Here is an 18,765-nt window from a genome sequence, read left to right as displayed (position 1 = left end):
TGATTGGAACGGATATCATATACATGTTGACTTTATTTCTCATAGTATCAGTTTCGCAAACATTCGCCTTTTCCCTTCAGTGTTATTTATAAGATCACCACGGTCTTAGCAGAAGAAATATTAAAATTTCTAAGTTTTCGCTAGTATTAAAAAACTAACCATTGAAAAATTATTCGTTACTTTATTTAATTTTGGACATGGACATTGCCTTTTGCCGCAATGCCGCCTACTTCACTGAACGCAAAGGACATTCGAACTGTACTCGATGTGTTTGAAACTCAAATGGCATCTTATGCGTTAACCAAATTTTGAATACTTGCTTCGTACTGGTGCACAAGCGCAAATAGTGTCCAACTGTAGTAGCGGACATCAGCGATTTCGAGAAAAAGGCCATTCATCGACGTTACATGCATCATCGACCCCTGTAAAAGTGTTCGGATAGCTATTGCTATTTTTGAAGGATCGAGGAAATTCCACTCGAAGGTATTTTGTACGAAGTGAGTGCCCAAAGTTTCTGTCGAACTCGCGTGAGGTAGAATTTGATGATGAAGGAACACGCGCTTACAATTGGAACTACTGTCGACCTCAGTAGATCGAAAAGGATTCGATAAACGAATGGTAAAACCTGTGCCATTTGATTCGCTACATTAGCAGGGGCATGCACTGAGAATGGGAGGCTTAGCAAGACGTAAGGCAAGCCTTACGTTTTGCTTTCTGTCTCGGTGCCCCCACAGGCTTGCATCAGTAGGACGCTGGAATATTTTCGTTCGAGACACTCTTGATCTTCTCGTTTTCGTTACACGTGGCCGCCGTTACTATCACCGCCGCCATAACCGACGATTGCGCCGATCCGGTCGTTTTGTTTATTGTGCTGTACCGAATGGGCATCATACTTTGTCGTACGTTTCGTTCTGGACGAATCAAGATAATGTACAACTGAAAGAAAGTTTTTGTAAAGCATTCCTTTAGCCATGGTTGTTGGGCTTAAGTTGTTAGTCTAATGTACGTACCTTTGGCGAAAACAAGCACACAAGCGTTACCGTGGCTGACAAACTTATAGTAACGGACATGGAAAATATTCTCAGCTGAACGTTGTTCGACGTACCGAAGTATAGTGGAATAAATGCTAACCAAATAACGCAAGTTGTGTACATCGTGAAACCTGGTAACGAATCGAGAAACAAGAAGCATTACATTCATCGATTTCAAAAATCGATTCAATTGATCCGTACCGATATACTTGGACTCGTTGAATGCTTCCGGAGTTTTTCGCGTCAGTACAGCGTATACTGTGCAAATTACGATTAGAAAGATTGGGTAAAAGAACGCTATCATGTACGACGCGTCTGTGTAGGAATTGCAAACCAGCAGGTTGTCCTCTCTGGTTGGATAGTAATGCATCGCATGTGCGGGCGATACTATCATCCACACAGCATTGATGAGGATCTGGATTGAATAGGTGAACGTTATGTGCCCTTTTTAATTTCTGTACAAAAGAAAAAGTTCACTAGGAAACTACCTGAAAAGAAACCAGTATACCGCAGATAACCAGCTGGGAGTGTGGACTGATAAAGGAAGGGCGTTTCGCTGACTTAGTGCTTGCATTAAAGATGCGTGCGATACGGTTGGTTTTCGTAAGTAGCGACCCATAGACCACCGTGAAGGAAAATCCTGACCAAAATCTGTAAAATGTAATACCAAAAATTGCGAGTAGAGAATCACAAAAGGGTATCGCCACTAGACACATAAATCGCGCTTTTAACCACCTTTGCACTCCACAGGCAATATCGTTCGGCTTTATCACGAGCGTAAAAGTTACTCCGTAGCAGAGTAGGATGCCACTGAGCAGCACGTAGCTCAGCTCTCGCCCCGACGCTCTGACGATTGGTGTGTCGTTGTGCCTGAAAACGATAATTATTGTTATGCTTGTGCCAACCTACTTACTGTGTGCTATTATAAGAGAAAAACTGCGCACTTAAAAAAAACACCAATCACAAAGAATGTTATCAGTATTCCGAAGGAACTGAACGTCATGGCACCAATGGCGTAGATCGATTCCGGCCGGAGATACGATTCCGGTATTTGTTGACACTCTTCGTGGTAGATATCCGGTAACGTTCCTCTAGGGCAATTAACACAGTGCGTTTCGTCGTTCGGACTTCGAATCTGAACACAAACATAATTCTTATGTGATATCACAGGTCAAATCAATACGATCAAACAGTTGCATACCTGATACTGCGTACAGTTAAAGCAGTGCCAACAGCAGCCTTCGCCTTCCACGTACTTCTTGGCCTGTCCTCGTTCGCAGGGCCTGCTGCACACTGATTCCGGCGGTAGTGTATCCTTAGTTCTAAATTGTATATCTGTTCGGGCAAAATGTTGTGTATAAATCTTGTACTACTGTTGCTCTGGCACTACTTTCCGGCTTACCCTGCATATTTAAGCGCAATTCACCCTGGTAATATTCGCCAACTTTTATCCACTTGTACCGTTCCGGAGCAACTTGCTTGAAGTGGATAATATTGTACCGCGCAGGACCATCACCGTTTCCGTCGAAATTGAACCGATCTCCACTGAGCCCGATAAAATCTGCCTTCCGCAAGTACTTCAACAGCTCCAGCCCCTTGGTTGGATTCATGGAATCGCAAAGTCCAGGTTTACCACCGCATAGCTCGTTGTGCATATTTCTAAATCGTTAACAGTTTACAAATTATTCGAGCGTAGCCAAACTTTATCTAAACATCCGTTGCTCGTCCAGCTTACTTGAAAGCGTAGCCAAATGCCATGACTGCGTCGCTAACGAACTGTAACTGATCCTCGAAATCGAGATTTCCTTTGGAAATCCTTTCCGTCGTAGAGCAGAAGGTCTTGTAATTTTTATTGTACGGAGTGTAAGGAGAGTGAGGGTATTTACACTGGAAATTGTGCTCCCAAAATTCTGAAAATGGGAGCGAGCAGAAAGTAATGACAAAACTGTTGATCTGAACTGAGCGATCGCTCGTGATCCATGAACTACCACATACCTACGAACCATGGGTTACGCTTATTGTTGGCTGCGGTAAGGTTGAGAAAGTATTCTTCAAATCCAATCACAGGATTTGCCTGTGGTTGAACGGACAGTGTTCCCTCTACCTCCGCCTCATTACCGTCCGATACCAGATTTCGTGCGCTCCAGCCATCCGAACCTATCCATGAAAAAACCCCTGTAACATTTTGACGACGAATTGCTCGCATCACTTCCGCGACCTCTTGGTCAGACCCAAAGATAATAACACCTGTGCGGAAGAAAGTGCCCAAGTGTAAAAACCACGCTCGAAAGGCGAACTGAACAGTGTCTCGGTTACCTTTAGCACGTGGTTTGGTTAACAGCTTCAGTACTATATTATCGTAGGCTATCGTATCAGCAACACCTGAATCTTTAACGAGTTTTTCTTTTACTGCTATGCAGATACTATGTTTAGCTAGAAGATCATCCAGTTCTTCAAATGCCTGTGAGTGAAATACCGAAAAGTTAGCTTTATCCATTGGCTCAACACTCATTTCGAAGTATCTACCTTAATACCGTAATTACTCTCTTCATAAATAATGGAAATATAGCTCCAGCCCAACTTCTGAACAATATCTACTATGGCCTTAACTTGATAGTGATCGGAAGGTATGGTACGGGAAAAATATTCGAATCTTTGCTTGTTGCTCAGCTCTGGACTAGTCGAGAAAAAGGAAACCTGCGGAATAACACGTAATGATTTCTGGCAGTCGGGTTGGTATGACTCAACATGTCGCTCTCTTACCTGAGGTATTTTAAATAATCGCAGCAAATTGGCTACCTGTATAGAGGTGACGGACGATGCAGCGCCAACCACACCGGATATAATTTTCTTCTTATGACTTTTGCTACAGTTGTCGTAATCATTGATGTCATCGATATTGCTAATGGAACCTTTGATAAAGTCGACCGCCATCTCCAGACCGTAAGTGTCCTTGTCGCAGTCATCGAGAATGTGTGCCCCGATCGTAACGTTCGGCAGCAAACCCTGCTCGTTAATTTTGTCCAGCGTATAGAGCATCGTTTCCAGCGCCTGAATGCCACCTTGTGGCATGATAGGTCCACACGTGACGGAATCTTCGCGTGAGTGCACCATCATCAGTCCTCCGAGTATTAGATCGCCTTCCATGATGGCTTCCCGTTTCACAGGCCATACCGCAATGCCATGTTTCGGCTGCTTCATGGCGGACGTTGTCCCCACACCGCCGTGATGCTGCTCATCATCGATCATGAGTTGGGCATACTGGTGCTCCGGCGGGTACCGCTGCTGGACGTCGATTGGCCCGTTGGACCAAACTGGCTGGTTCGTGGCGACTGTGGCGGAAGCGTTCCTTTGGTGTTGGCTTCCGTAGTGACGCTTATGTTTGATTCCAATCGTGTGCGATCGAAAATGGTGACCACCAACACCGTTTCTTCGGGAGTGATGTTTTTTGGCGTAAAACTTAACCTGTCGGCCACAATAGCCGTTCATCCGACAGTTGCGGTTGTTGCTGTTGTACTGATGGTGCTGTTGGTGATTTTGTCCGCTGTGGCCTCCGTGCAGGCTGTGCTCAAAACGATCGTATACTTCATGAGACACGATCACCTCGATAAAACAAACAATTAAAAGCGTGCCAACGATGCACAACGTGTTGGTCATTTTGCGTCTGGTTCTACCCAACTGGTGTCCTGTTGCTTAGGGTTTTCTAGTGTAATCTACGATGGTTGAAAGTGTGCGTAAAGTATCAAAATTAGTGTGGTATGTATGAGCAGCATGATTAACGACATTTTATTACTAATACAATATTTATCATCAGTATACAAAACATTAAAAAAGAAAAGTAGAACTTATGAGCAAAATGAAAACGAAAATAAAATGTATCATCAGCATCCGATAGCAGATGGTTCCTGCAACTGTACATCGGCTTTCAAATAAAATTTTGTGATCGTACGTGATGCAGCAAAATCGGCAAAGTTTTTAAAAGTTGCCCTATAAATAAATATTAAACCTTGCCCTATAAATTGTAACTTCGAACACTATGGTTAGTAGTGATTCCTCGCATATTGTTTATGCGATGAGGATTATTACAGCAAAAAATCTTCATCAGCTACTAACAACCAAGGGTTGGAGCTAGCCAGATGGTAAACAATAAACCTGAAATACGCGTTCCTCTTCGGAAAACAGACATGAAAGGCCAACACTAGCGAGAAAGTGCGAAGTAGGCTTCTTATCACTCTCTTCTGTAGCTAAAGCTCTCATTTTTATTGTTTGTGCTCCGCTCCCTGATAGCGGGGCGCGAAAGGACTTTTGCGTAACGCTAGCACACACCTATGTACTCACATTGTTTGATAAAATATGCGTCCATCTTGCTACCGTGCGCATGTGTTGACGATAAGCATACGTGATGTCGGCTTTCTTATCACATCCTTTCGGAGGTGTTTCGGTGTTGTGGTTCGGACATCGGGAAATCGCACGCTCTCGAAAGTGATCTGTTTCTGCTGTCTTGAACCTCTTGAACGCAATCGCTACATTATGGATTTCGCGACTGGAAGGCAAATAAGGCGAGAAGCATAATCAGATAATCAAGCATAAAACATCTATTCGATTGCTCGTTTACAAGCTGTTAGAATAGAGTACATTGTGGACGCTGTACTTTAATGTGAACAAGTTGCCGATACATGCACAACCATTGTACATTTTTTTTTATAAAGCGTTAGAAGTGAGCAAACGAATTGATAACATATCGCCCAAAGCACAACCCTTCCACGGGCAGTTTTTGATTTGAATTTTAACATTGATATGTACCAGCCGAAAACCTTCGAATCTTGGAGCAGCGCATGTGCAGAAGATCTCTTCGTTGTACGGCGTTGAACTCGGCATCGGTTCGGCACTCGGCAACCGTCGTTTCGGGTCTTGGTTCGGTGGTCGCTGCCGTTCAGCTCACGGCAGGAAGCTTTTTGCTACTGATAAAAAGTATATACGTATACACGCACCACAATTGGCACTTGCAGCAGCGTACGCATTACCGTTCTACCACCTTCGCACCAAGCAGCAATACTTCTGGAGCCGCTCCAGCAGCAGTCTTTTCGGCGGAGGTCCTGTTACGGGATTGAGTAATTGCACTAGAATGTGCCAAAACAGTCACTAGATACACAATTGATGCGCATAACTAGCACCCATCACTGCGGATACTATGCTTGGCCTGGTTAGAGCTTTGCGGAACACAGAATTATCACACTACTTGCTGGCGATGAACAGCACTGATAAGAGGATAAGAGGTCACTCCACACACCAATGTGGCCGAATTTTTTCACACAAGCACTGTACTTCCTGATTTGCAGGATCATCACCGACACTCACAGGCTAGACCGTTGTAGAGTTTTTGGTCGTCGATGCGGCAATTGGTCAAAAAACAATGGCCCCATTGTTAGTAGCCATAACTAGTATGCTAGTAACTCTACCAGGAATAAGTTTATTCCACCACCAGGGGCTCAAATTTCGGAATCGTCCTTTCGCCCGACTGTCCGTCTTCGGCAGGCGGCCTTGTTCGATTGACGACGATTCGGCAATGCATTTTCTTATCACTGCCACTGATATCGCACACAGCGGTATAGCCATGCTCTGTGTAGTGTGGAGCTTTTTGTTCCCATCTCTTTCCCGTTGGTGCCGTTTTGTCTCTTGTGTTTCAGCCAAGCGGCAGTTTGCTGTGTGCGTGTGTGCTAGTGGCTAGAGCTTTTGGATCCTTTTTCCCCAGCCTGCAGCTTTCTTATCAGCGCTAGAGTGGAGCACATAAATAAACAAACAATGAACGTAAGCCAGCAGAACCAGCCACAACAAAAATTATCCATTTTTGGGCGGGCAATCCCATTACCAAGAGTGTAGTGAAAATTTCCCTTAAATCAGTTTCTGTTATTTAATTTCAAAGTTCCAATTGGGCAGAACATACTTTTCAGTTGATCTTTCGCGTTATAAAAAGATCTACTATTCACATCGTCTGATTTGGATCAGACGCTGAGCCAGAAATGCATGGATCATGTGACAAATTACTGCAATGTAATCATTAAAAAATAGTAATGACCAGAAGCTATGCAGTGCCGGAAAATTTTAGATGTACTAAAGGCGTTTAACTTCTCAGTGGTTTATCTTCATGTACACGACTTCAACAAGCCGTGCTAGCCAGCCGTATCCAGATACATTATTGATGACAACATTCCGTAGCGATGTTACCCACCAATAACTTAGTAGATAAAGTTCCTACATCTAATGTTTGATTTATGAAGAACATAGAGCATAAAGATTATTATTTTGTATTGGTTATTGCATTAAAGCCTACACCTTTAAAACATCTGCTTGATCGAAAATAGCTCTCAGGTTGAAAAATTCCAATTCCAAACCAACTTCCAATACTATACCACCATTTAAATCTTAAAGTTGCGTTACATTTCAGGAGAACAACTACGATTACTTAAACCCTTAATGTCAAGAAACTCGTTGGCCATTTGAAAACTATGGTAGTTTTTTAATTTTAGACGGTTCACATTTGTTCATGCTTTTGAGCCATCGTCTGTAATACAACGGTTTTGTTACTAAGGAGACTTAAATGCTCGAAAGATCGAAACAGGCTCTCCAAAGATATCACAGGCTCTCTCTTCCCGTGCTCCTCCAAAACACGTCCAAGCCGTACAGAACGACAACATAGTTTTCGAATCATAGTTAGTTTTCCTTGGATGTATGGACTTCAGAAACCCTTTGGCGGATGGTTAATATAGCTAAATTTGTGGCTGTTGGGATTCTGACAAGGACGTAGTCCGATCGTCTGAAACGCTGGATAAGCGAGAAATGAGAATGAAATGTGGCATGGCGACGCACGATGGGATTTTAGGCAACTTCGTAATCATGTTACCCGTAAGGTGTAAGGTTCCGAGTTTTACGAATCTGGTTTGGCTCGCACGGTGATGGCGTGTCCCTTGGCGTTGCTGGATAGAAGTAGTGACTTGCGCAGGCCTTGGTCTCTGCACTGCAAGAAAATCACGCCAATAAAACGCAACAAAAGCATGTTACACAAGAACGAAGAGCTGGCGTCGGTATCTAAAAACAAAAAGTCAGATAATCCAGCAGAGATTTTGTCTAGTTGAATCTTCCTTATTAATAAAGCATTAATGGAAAGGCATCGGTGGGAGGAAAAAAGTAGATAGACAGGCAAAGGGAACAACTACTAATTACGTACTTATTGATGTTTCTGGATCAGCATCTCCTGCGGAAAAATACAACCAAATTTCTGATCAACCTAATGACCAACTTTTGTATTTTTTTTCTTTCATTTTCATTTTCTTTTTAGTTCCCTGTTCCCGTCATCCAATGGGTGGCCTTCCTTCCGTCTTTTTTCACCGTCCTTCCACACTTCCTTCCTTCCTACCAGGTGGGCAATGACGACCAGGTGACGCTGAAAACGCTGGAAACGGCTCCGGTGCTGCTGAATGCAATCGCCTGTGACCTCTTCAACGTGGACATCACGTGGGGCAAGGTAATGCTCCTGTTTGACATCGGCGGCGGCCTCTCGGTACACTGCGTTCGCCAGAGCCACCCAGACTATCTGCCAAAGCTGGCGGAAGGGGTAGCGGACGTGATCGAGAACGCGCTCGTCGCGTGGATCTCCGAAAATGTTTCGCATTGTAGGGTTTCTCGGCCTGTATTTATTTCCAAACATTTTCTCTTAAACCCGTAAAAGCCATCGTTAGAATTTTCCGTGTTTCCGCTGGTATTGGAAAGAAATTGGCCACCGATAGAAATGAGGGAGGAAAGTAAGACTCGTAAGACGTAACACAGGTAAGACTTAATGCACGAAAAAAAATCAGTTTCCGTCGGAACCTTCAGGGAAAACATTTGGGAAAACGCTACTCGCGCTTTTCTTCTCGACCTGACGCAAAGTTGTATACAACACTGCACGCAATATAGCGTGCGTGTTTTGGAAACCACATGTTGCGTGCAATATTGCACGCAGGTTACTGGTGCTACCTACCAGTGACTTCTGCACTCCTAGTCAAATTTCGGATTTTTCGGGTTCCGGTTTCGGATCCCATACAAACGTAACATAAAATTCAGCATAATTCGGGTTGTTTTCTAACAAATCGAACCAAAATGTGCAGGTGGGAATTCTTGGAAAGGGGAAATACTCTGGTGAATGTTTGAAACCCCTCCCCAGTTTACAAAGTCTCCCATACAAAATCTAGGTTCGTTTCAGCAAAACTCGGATAGTTTTCAAGTAATTTGATCCAAATTCAGCTGGTGCAAGTTTTGGCATGTATCCAACGGGAAACGAGAAGGGAAGCCGAACAGATACGTCACTGGGAAGTCCGATCCTCTGAATCGTCGGATCAGCGAGAAATGAGAATGAAATGAGGCGTTGCGACGCAGGCCGGGAACAGCTAGTTTATCATATTTGTTACGTTGACGAAAAAACAATGGCTAAACGTTAACGTCATATGTAAACCAAATTTAAAAGGCACATTCACTCTTCAGTTTCGGATAATATCTTTGATGATGAAACGAAAACCACATCCTCTAAATTTACAATTTATTTGAGTGCTCTAAAAGAAATGTGCTACCAAACCGCAACATTTGACTTGCTTTTACATTTGATCAACAATAAAATACCACGTCCAACGGAGCAAAGTCCTTACGGCAGCAATTGTATTTTCTATCACTTCCTGCATCGTTTGAGAAGTTCGGTTGCAGCTTTTGTTCAAGGGGAAGATGCTACGTCATCCTGACTAACACCAGATGTTACATTTGTTGAAGGTTGCGGGGCAGTGGATCCTGTCCTGTACTTGGCAGGATTAACGTGCTTTTCAGAATCTGCCGTGCTAGACGAAAGCCTTGACGACGCAGGAACCAGTTTTGAGTGTATCGGATTCAGTGGTAAGGATGATGGTGTCGATTGCGCACCTCCTAACGGTACCATTAGTGGACCGATCGGTTTACGTATTCGAATCGTTTGGCGTGCGTGAAAGCGGTTGCCTTGATTACTTGGACCTTTCGCCTTCAGTCGTGGTCGGCCCGGTCCACGTCTTAGTTGTGACGCCACACTATTCGTAGCTGGCAACGACGTTGACGCCGGTGACACGGTAGGATTCGACGGGTCTGTAAGTGCAATACATGATGCTAACGGATGCTCAAAAAACAATGAATCAAAATAAATACCTAATTCTGATGATGGCTGTTCCACCACTGTAGCTCTACCGGAACCGATAACGGCAACGGCACCCCTCCGAGAGCCACGCGGACGACCCCGTTTGCTACTGCCACGCACCATCTGGCGAGCTTTAATGCCACGATCACGCACGCTATCGAATGACATGGTGGTACCTGGTTAACGAAAAGAATGTTCTCTTGTTACATCCTATTTAGTCGGTCGGGGTCGGATCTCCTTCCAAGAGGCAACAGGTTACTGTTTTGGGTAACATATAATCACAACATTACCTTCATTGCTGGAATCGTCCAACGCATCGTAAGGCCTAGTGTTTTCGCTCAGACTCGAGCGTTCGCTCTGAGCCGGGCTTGGTGCCGCGAACTCGCCAAAACATGCATTGCCTATGGTAGTACCATCTGCCATTGTTGGTTCCAGCGCCCGTCTTCCAGCGTCCGAGAATTTGTTGCTGGGTTTACTCTCCTTGCCGTACGACACTAACGGGGTTTGTTTCAGTTTTCGCTCGCGATCTTTCGCGCTTTTAACAGAAGAGTCCTCCATTATTCGACGTTCCTCCGTTTTTAACCGATCTGTAACACAATTTATCACAGAATAATAATTGATGTTGCATTATGGGTTTTAGAAGAGAGTGATCTGTTTTGCCTACACTTTAGTTCAATTTCTTCGTCGTCGAGCAGCAGTGACACGACCTCTTTTGGTTTCAGTGTGTCCGGCTTAAAGTTGTCACCATTAATAACCATACGTTGTATCTGTTGTTGAAATGATAAAGAAAGGTAAATTAAGAGAAATTCCGTAAAGAACAATAACCGCCAAGGAAATCCTACTTCGCTTTTCTCACGCGCTCGTTGCAATATTCGCTCCTCAATCGTGCCTTTACAGATAAGTCGGTACACGGTGACCTGCTTAGTTTGGCCGAGGCGATGGGCACGATCCATGGCTTGCTGATCGACGGTTGGATTCCAGTCGGAATCGTAAAATATCACCTACAAGGGATTATGCCAAATACTGGTGTTAGTTTCTAGAACCGATGACAATTTGGATGGCCTAATAACAAGTCCAAATATTGTACATGAATTATTAGACGTTTGTGCTTAAGCTGACTCTGAACTTTTTAACCAGGTTTAATAGTTTGCGGCTTATCTTTGACCAATCTGCGCCTTGATAACTTACAGTATCCGCCGCCGTTAGATTGATGCCTAAACCGCCGGCGCGGGTTGACAGAAGAAAGACGAAGATGTCGGCCCTATTTTGAAAGTCTGCCACCATATCACGACGGGCGGAAATTTTGCTCGACCCATCTAACCGCATATAACGATGTTTTCGGTGCCACATATATTCCTGGAGAAATCGAAATGACGGAAATTTAAAAAAAGGGTGTTCAAAATAAGGCATGTAATCACGAAAGCGGGTACCTCTAGTAAATCGATCATTTTGGTCATCTGCGAATAAATGAGAACACGGTGACCTTGCTCTTTGAGCCGCCCCAGCAAGGAATCGAGAACGGCCAGCTTGCCGGCATCCGACACCAGTGTCTGTTTGTCTGGAATGATAATATTCGACCATCCGTGCGGTGGGTACGACGCTTGCACATGATCGTTGAGCTGTTGTTTGCGTGATGCCGCTCTGGATGTTTCACTGTGTTTGTCCAGATTGCCCAACGACGATTGGAAGTCAACGCTTTTCAGCAATGTTATACAATTTTCAGACATACTGAAGACCTTCGCGTAAAGTCCGCATAGAAATCTGGGCACAGCTGTAGGCTGGTCCTTCAACACGGTCGGTTTGATGCGTGTTGGTAAATGAGCAAACTCAGCCATTAACAGCACCGGCTGGCCTGCGGGTTGTTGCTTTCGACTCCGCATTATACGATGATCCAGCGTTTCTGGCATCGCATGTAGCACGTGGTTTCGGTAAGTGTAGACGGGAGTGAGCGGTAGGCATCCGTTGCGGGGAACGGTGAACAATAACTGTCCCATCGTTGTCCAGGGAAAATGTTGTGATGTCCACCTTTCGGCTGAAGGCTGCATCAGCATGTACCGTGCGTTGTTCCAACTACGGTTTCTTCCACTCCACACCCACTGGAAATGTAAAACTTGTAGCCAATGTTTATACTCTTTGAGCAGGTGATATCTACGGGGGAAAAAAACATGTGCCATTATTTCAAGGGAATAGATCGAGTAAAGGCAAAACCTACATGGGACCGAATTCATTACGCCGTGCCAATTGTTCAACCTCGTTCGGCGACAGTCCGCCCGCAAGCCGCGCACAGCTGAACGCAGTGCACCAGTCGTCGTAGAACGCTCCACAGACATTACGCAGATTGGACGAGCCCTTCACGAACGATACAGGTTTTGACTGCAACGCTTTGAAGATGTACCATCGGTTATGCATCCAGTGGCGTTTACTCGGAACGCTACAATCTAGCAAAAGGTACCGATGGAATATGGGTCGCATCGCCAGCTCATAGCTCCAGTTCATGCAGAATGGACTGCGGACGTCACGTCGCTCGAATAGCTCCGGATGGTTGCACACCTTGCGGAACTGCATGACCAGGTTCATAAGATTGGACGTGAAGTTACGATCAATCGACTGTCCCTCGCCGGCACTGCCACCCGCAACGGTGGTGAGGTGTAGCAAATCCTCGATGCAAATTTCCTTCTTCAAAGCAACGTACAACAGCTTCTGTCGCGTTGTCAGAGGACAGTACACCATGATTTCAATCTTGTCCGAGAGCTCGTTCTCGACATCCTTCTTAATGCGCCGCAGCATGAACGGCTTCAATATCATATGCAGGCGCGAGATTTGTTCTGTGAATGGAATGGAAAGTCGAAACCTGTTTACGTAATCTGTCCGCACTGTTCGTTCTCCTGCAGGCCGCGAAGCTTACTTTCGTCTATACCGGTTTTGTTTTCCGCGTGACTTTCGATGTCCTTCGAGAACCATTCGTTAAACTCGTCGTGTGAGTCGAACAGTGTGGGCATGATAAAGTGCAACAGGGCCCACAGTTCGGCCATGCTGTTCTGAATGGGAGTGCCACTCAGCAGCAGGCGGTTCCGGCAGTTGAACCCCAGCAGCAGCTTCCAACGCATCGAGTTCGAGCTCTTGATGGCTTGCGCCTCGTCCAGCACCATGTACTGCCACTTGATGCGATTGAAGTACTTATAGTCGGACACCACCAGCTGGTAGCTAGTGATAACCACGTGGAAACTGGCGTCTTTCGTGTGCAAGTGCTTCTGTTCCCAGAATTGGCGCAAAATTTTGCGCTCATTCGGTGAGCCCCAGTACGGAACGACTTTGAATTCGGGCACGAACCGCTGCATCTCCTGCTGCCAGTTGTGAAGAGTCGAGGCTGGTGAAATGACCAGAAACGGCCCCCACACACCGTAGTGCTCGGCGATGTGACACAGAAAAGCAATAGATTGCACGGTTTTGCCGAGCCCCATCTCATCGGCAAGAATGCCGCTGATACCTTGGTTATAGAGGTTTGCCAACCAAGCCATGCCCTTGAGCTGATATCCCTTCAGCCGGCCACGGAACATGGATGGTTGCGGTAGCTCAGCGATTCCCTTTTGCTCCACATTGGTGGATTGCGGGGTGGCCGCATCACTAGCAGTATGTTGATCATTCTTTTTATCGCCCGTCTCAAGCACCGTACAGGGTTCGGCGAGTTTCGTGTTGTATATATCGAATTGGTGCGTACGTGCTCGCTCATGTCGAAACGCTTCACTGGCGTTCACCTGAGCCAACTGTTTCATGCGTTCACAATCGTAGTTGTCGATGGCCGATAAGCGCGGGTTGCTTTCTTCGTCGAGCTGCGATAGAATCTTCAGCTGCTCTTCTGCCGACACGTTGCCCAGTTTGCGTGACATAAAATGCGCGTACAGTTCCGTTTGCGTGATGAGGAAATTAAGCTTTCGCTGCTGTCGCTTAGCTTCTACTATTTCCACGTCAATCTTTCGCTGTTCCTCTGCCTCGCGCTCCATACGGCGCTTTGTTTCGCGTTCGACTTTATCGTACCGCTTCCAGTACACCTGCATCTCGCGAGTCAACCGTTTCGCCCGCCAAACGGTATCTTTCATCAGCTTCTGCGACTGCATTGCCTTCTGTCGCGAGACGCGCATGCACAGGACCGCCACCCTTCGGCAGTTGGTGATCGTGTCCTTGTGGTTGTTCGCTTTCGCCCGCTGCACCTTACCGAGCTCCTTTTTCGCCATCAGTTGCCATATTTTGCGCCGCCTAATATTCATCATTTCCGGCGTTTTGTTGCGCATCTTCCGTCCACGCTTGCCAGTCATCGATCCATTGAGTCTCTCAGTGCCCTCCAAGTCTACCAGTCGATGCTGTATCTTTCGTTCACCGACCAAACTACCATCAGCTGTGGCGCCAGAGTTCCGACGGTCCACCGGATACGCTCCCTTTTCGGCGAGATCGTCCCGTTTTTTGCGATTTTTCATCCTCTTTCGAATGCTTTTCGTTTTGCCTACTCCATGGTCCAGCTTACATTTACGTTTACCGGCCACCGTTCGGCGATGGTCAGGAAAGAGGTCACTGTCCGACAGCAAACCAGCCCCATAGTAACCGTACTGTGAGTTCTGAAAAAGAAAAGCATAACAGCATTGAGCAAGAAAGCATCTCGGAGCACAACGCGAAGGATCGATGCTTACGGTAGGCGAGTCATTATACTTTTCCCGGATCTTTTTTTGAAGCAGGTGGTTTTTGAGCATCCATGTAACGTACTCATCGTCGGACACTTCGCTTTCGGTTTCCGTTTCGGAAAGCAGTAAATTCTTCAGCCACATACGCTCGCTACCGACAGCGCTGAAATCGAACATCCGCTCTCGATCTACGGCAAACAAGAAATGGTAATAGATCCAGGCAATATTTATTTCTGAAGCTTTGTTTACTCACTGGAACGTGCTGCAGCCTGGTGGAAAAACTTGCTGCCAAAGTCCTCCGATTCGTCGGACGAATCCGATCCAGGTTGCGGTTCATCGTCACTGGAAGATTCCGACGCAACGGTATTGCAAAGTTCCTTCGCTTGCCGTATAAAGCCCTCCATAGCGAATGATGATAGTAATCGTTGCGTATAGAGAGGGCGCCTTTTCAGGCGGTTCCTTTCGGCGCCGCCGGTAGTGTGCGGCCGTTCTGACTGAGACATGGCTCCAAAATATCAGTACTTGTTAGGAAAATAACCAACGGTAGAGATAGTCGATACCACGGCGTTTTATTTACTGAGCACGGTGACAGGCACAGCGCACCGTGCTAAAGCGTGCGCTATCTTATGGATTGTTTTGCCATCATTTTGGCGACGGCTTGCTTGTGTCCCTACATAGAACAAAATGCCTGTCAGAAGCCACGAAGGGAAGCGGGAGGAAACGCTTGACAGCTGGATTGTTTGACAGATGGGAAACCATCCATGTTTGGATTGAAGACAGGATGCATCAACTAGAAAAAGTTGTTTGAATAAAAAATATATTTGCTAGTGTGATGAGCAAAATTGTCCAACAATTTCTGTAAATAACTCAATAGTAGTCGGACGGGACGGTGTTCTTCGTAATGAGGCAATATTATGACGGCCCATAAGTTTCAAACTTAGGTATATTTTCTTCAATCATTTTGATTCCCATGCTGTGGACCCATTGTTTAACAGCAACAGCAACAATTAACAATTCATTTGCATAACTACCCGTAAACCAATTATTCAATATGGTGGCCTCCTGACGCGTCTCTGTACGGATGGTCCATAATTTTGATATGATTGTGCAGATTGTATTTGTCCTTCAGCTTTTCGTATCTATCGTTGAACAAATTTCCATCCTGCCCATCCACCAATTTTACTAACGCTTGCCCCCAAGCTTTTTCGGAACAGTTGTTGGCCATAATCGCCGGTCGGCCGCCGTACACAAGGTTGCGCAAGTAAAGTAACCTATCCTTGAGGTTTTGACTCATCTCTGCGGCGACATCTGCAATCATTTGGAAGAGTAAATACCTGGACTCTACGTAAAAACAAAACGAACTGCCGTTTGTATGCTACCTCCTTTTTCTAGCAGGGGAAGTTCAACAAAGTTTAGAACTTCTGGATTGCCTTTGCTGTGATCCGCGTCTCTGCCCCGGTGTGTAGTGGAGAAGATCTTCGTGCCATCGAACATGTTCTTATACAAACGCAACATTCTTGCTCGGCATTCAGATGCTTGGCAGTGTGGAACAACCTTGTTTTTGATGAAAACAAGTTTCCTTTGATGGGTTGACGGGTTGAATTGACTCATCATTTCGGCCCACATAAGGGTACGCATGAGGCGAATATTGTACCATTCCTCTTGTACAATCAAAATAACGTGACAGAGCCGAAGAAGAATCATCATTCTTTTAAGCTCTTCCTGTTCATGTTGAATAAAGTCCTTTCGTGTGTGACTTATGAGAGGCTCCGTGCTGTCCAGCAGTATAAGACGATCTTCCGTAATGTACATCCGCACTATAAAGAGGAAGGGAAGTAGGAAACCCACGTATCATCTCACCTCACTCGTAGGCAGTCGTTATTTGTCATACCTTCGTTTTCTCCGAAAATAGTTAGCTTCTCATGGACGGGAAACACGTTGTCCGGGGTTTCCTTGGACTTTTTGGAATACAGGTTTCGGTTAACCATGTTCAGGACGGTCGATTTTCCGACTCCTTGCCCTCCGATTACGCCAACCACCACGTAATCTTGATTAGTATCGTGCAGAAAGTCTAGCGTACGATAGTTGAGCGCGTTGTGATTCTTTAGTAGCACCACCGAACGATCCATCGGAGTAAAACAGTACGGATCCGTCGGGGCTGCTGTCGGAGGTACATTTTTCGTTTGCTGCTTGGTTTCTATCTTCGTGCCACTCTTTTGGGTTTGCTGTCCATGGGGAGCGGCGTTACTCGGTGCTGTTGCCTTTAGGATAGTCGGCGTTCGCTTCGATCCGGACGATGATGGATCATTACTTTCTCGCGTTTTAATCAAAATTTTCGGCTGTTGCTTGCTGTTCATTGTGCCGTTCTTATACAGATACCATTAAAAAATATAGTGCAACGTGTAAGTTGCGCTTAGCTCTAAAGCGTGAGACAGGTTTTACGTTCTAAAAACACAAAAAATCACTGTTATTTCAACTATCAAAGTTATACTTTTCGGTTCGGTTTGTTTATGTTTGTTTTATGTTTCTTCTCCAGCGAACGTCAAAGGCTGCGTTTCTCGTGTGCAGCATCTCTAAAACATCGAACAAAAACATCGAATGTTTTATGTGTCCAAGGACCAAAACTCGGCAAAACTCGACTATCGTCGGTTGACTATGATTAAACGAGAGAGCTCAATTTTTGAACAATGATATTCCTCCACGAATTAAATATCCATTTAAATATCTCAACTAATCTCGACTCAATGAGTCGCGCCGAGGCTTTATTAATAATGTTGAGCTGAGCACAATTTCATCTGCAAATTCAACGATCACAGCAGCGTGTAATGGATTACAGGACGACAATGAAACACTTGCGAACGCCTGCTGCTAGTTCCAAATTTGGGACTAGACTGCCATCTTTTGCGTACCAGACAAATGTATTCTACAGTGTCAATTTTGTTCAGTGCTACCCTGCGTTGCAAACCCCCTAGCGCAATTGAAAGCCTTGAAAGGGACGCCTTTTGAGGATCCTTCGTTTTGACCACTGGTTCTTGCCTGGTTTTGGCACCACTAGATGAATCGAAACAGAAAAATACAAAAGGTTTTTTTCATATGGAAGATCCTTTATTATTTTATAATAAAAATGGATAATAAGTGTATAATGCTTCTCTCGTAGAAAAAATCCAACATGTCTATATTGCATACTGACTGACACAGTAATTTAATGACACAAACTGATGTGTAGCTGTGTATGTAATGTGTGTGATTCATAGTCGACTAACTAACCGCAAATGTTATTCTGTTTTTCCCTTTGTTTCTCGTTTGATAACGTTTGTTTTACCACCTGTTTTTCGTGCCCACAGTGGTTTTTGATTTCTGTCGCGGTTCGTCCGGGATTGCGCATACACCATAATATCACTGCCCACACAACTGCTGCTGCTACATGCTCTGTTTCTGCCTGTTAGTTGCCCCCCAATTGCTAGGTAAGTGTTACTTTTCAAAAAATGTCGCCTCTACTTGCCCATATTGATACGACATCGAAAACTGTATCTGCTTTGTTTACCCCATGTTACATTACGCTGCTCATACTTTGTTGAATCGAGTTAAAATGTAAAATTGCAAAAAGAAATCAGTTTACTGATATTCAAAGCACAAGGCATTGCTAGAGAGAACGTGCGTATCGAATCTGAGCAAAACTGGCACATTTTTGCTTCTTTTCTCCATTGCACTCGTTGCATTCTACCGTATCGTGCCGTAGGGCAGACTATCTAAAATGATTTTTTCTCCTAGATTATGAGCCTAAAACGAAGGCTTAAAACGTTTAAAACCGGTCTCACGCGCTAGTGTTTCCGATCGTTCGTACTTAGTTTGTTTCGATCGATTGCCTTAACGA

At 45.1% G+C, this 18,765-nt stretch overlaps 3 protein-coding genes across 3 annotated transcripts; all 3 read right to left on the bottom strand.

Moving 5' to 3' along the window:
- Positions 1-678: 678 nt before the first annotated feature.
- On the bottom strand, positions 679-4,688 carry LOC128278840 (metabotropic glutamate receptor 2-like). Its single transcript, XM_053017565.1, has 13 exons — positions 3,795-4,688; positions 3,558-3,728; positions 3,348-3,492; positions 3,027-3,278; positions 2,767-2,941; positions 2,434-2,690; positions 2,233-2,366; positions 1,976-2,166; positions 1,767-1,901; positions 1,520-1,682; positions 1,233-1,446; positions 1,011-1,162; positions 679-936 (listed from the first exon to the last, which is right to left on the bottom strand). The coding sequence occupies exons 1-13, from the start codon at positions 4,686-4,688 to the stop codon at positions 742-744; spliced, it is 3,078 nt and encodes a 1,025-aa protein (XP_052873525.1). The 3' UTR covers positions 679-741.
- A 5,054-nt stretch (positions 4,689-9,742) lies between these two features.
- Positions 9,743-15,068, bottom strand: LOC128278839 (chromatin-remodeling ATPase INO80). Its single transcript, XM_053017564.1, has 12 exons — positions 14,901-15,068; positions 14,606-14,828; positions 13,922-14,563; positions 13,124-13,852; positions 12,431-13,043; positions 11,649-12,366; positions 11,407-11,574; positions 11,061-11,219; positions 10,883-10,985; positions 10,509-10,805; positions 10,230-10,394; positions 9,743-10,169 (listed from the first exon to the last, which is right to left on the bottom strand). The coding sequence occupies exons 1-12, from the start codon at positions 15,066-15,068 to the stop codon at positions 9,772-9,774; spliced, it is 4,383 nt and encodes a 1,460-aa protein (XP_052873524.1). The 3' UTR covers positions 9,743-9,771.
- Positions 15,069-15,915: 847 nt separating this feature from the next.
- Positions 15,916-17,248, bottom strand: LOC128278838 (nonsense-mediated mRNA decay factor SMG9). The gene is made up of 3 exons (XM_053017563.1): positions 16,783-17,248; positions 16,271-16,708; positions 15,916-16,199 (listed from the first exon to the last, which is right to left on the bottom strand). Exons 1-3 carry the CDS (start codon positions 17,246-17,248, stop codon positions 15,934-15,936), a joined length of 1,170 nt encoding a protein of 389 aa, XP_052873523.1. The 3' UTR covers positions 15,916-15,933.
- Between the last annotated feature and the right edge of the window lie 1,517 nt (positions 17,249-18,765).

This window comes from Anopheles cruzii, chromosome 2 (assembly GCF_943734635.1).
Source record: "Anopheles cruzii chromosome 2, idAnoCruzAS_RS32_06, whole genome shotgun sequence".
In the NCBI taxonomy this organism is placed as follows: domain Eukaryota; kingdom Metazoa; phylum Arthropoda; class Insecta; order Diptera; family Culicidae; genus Anopheles; species Anopheles cruzii.
The sequence above is the reverse complement of the archived record's forward strand: the minus strand, read 5'-3'. Positions and strand labels throughout refer to the sequence as shown.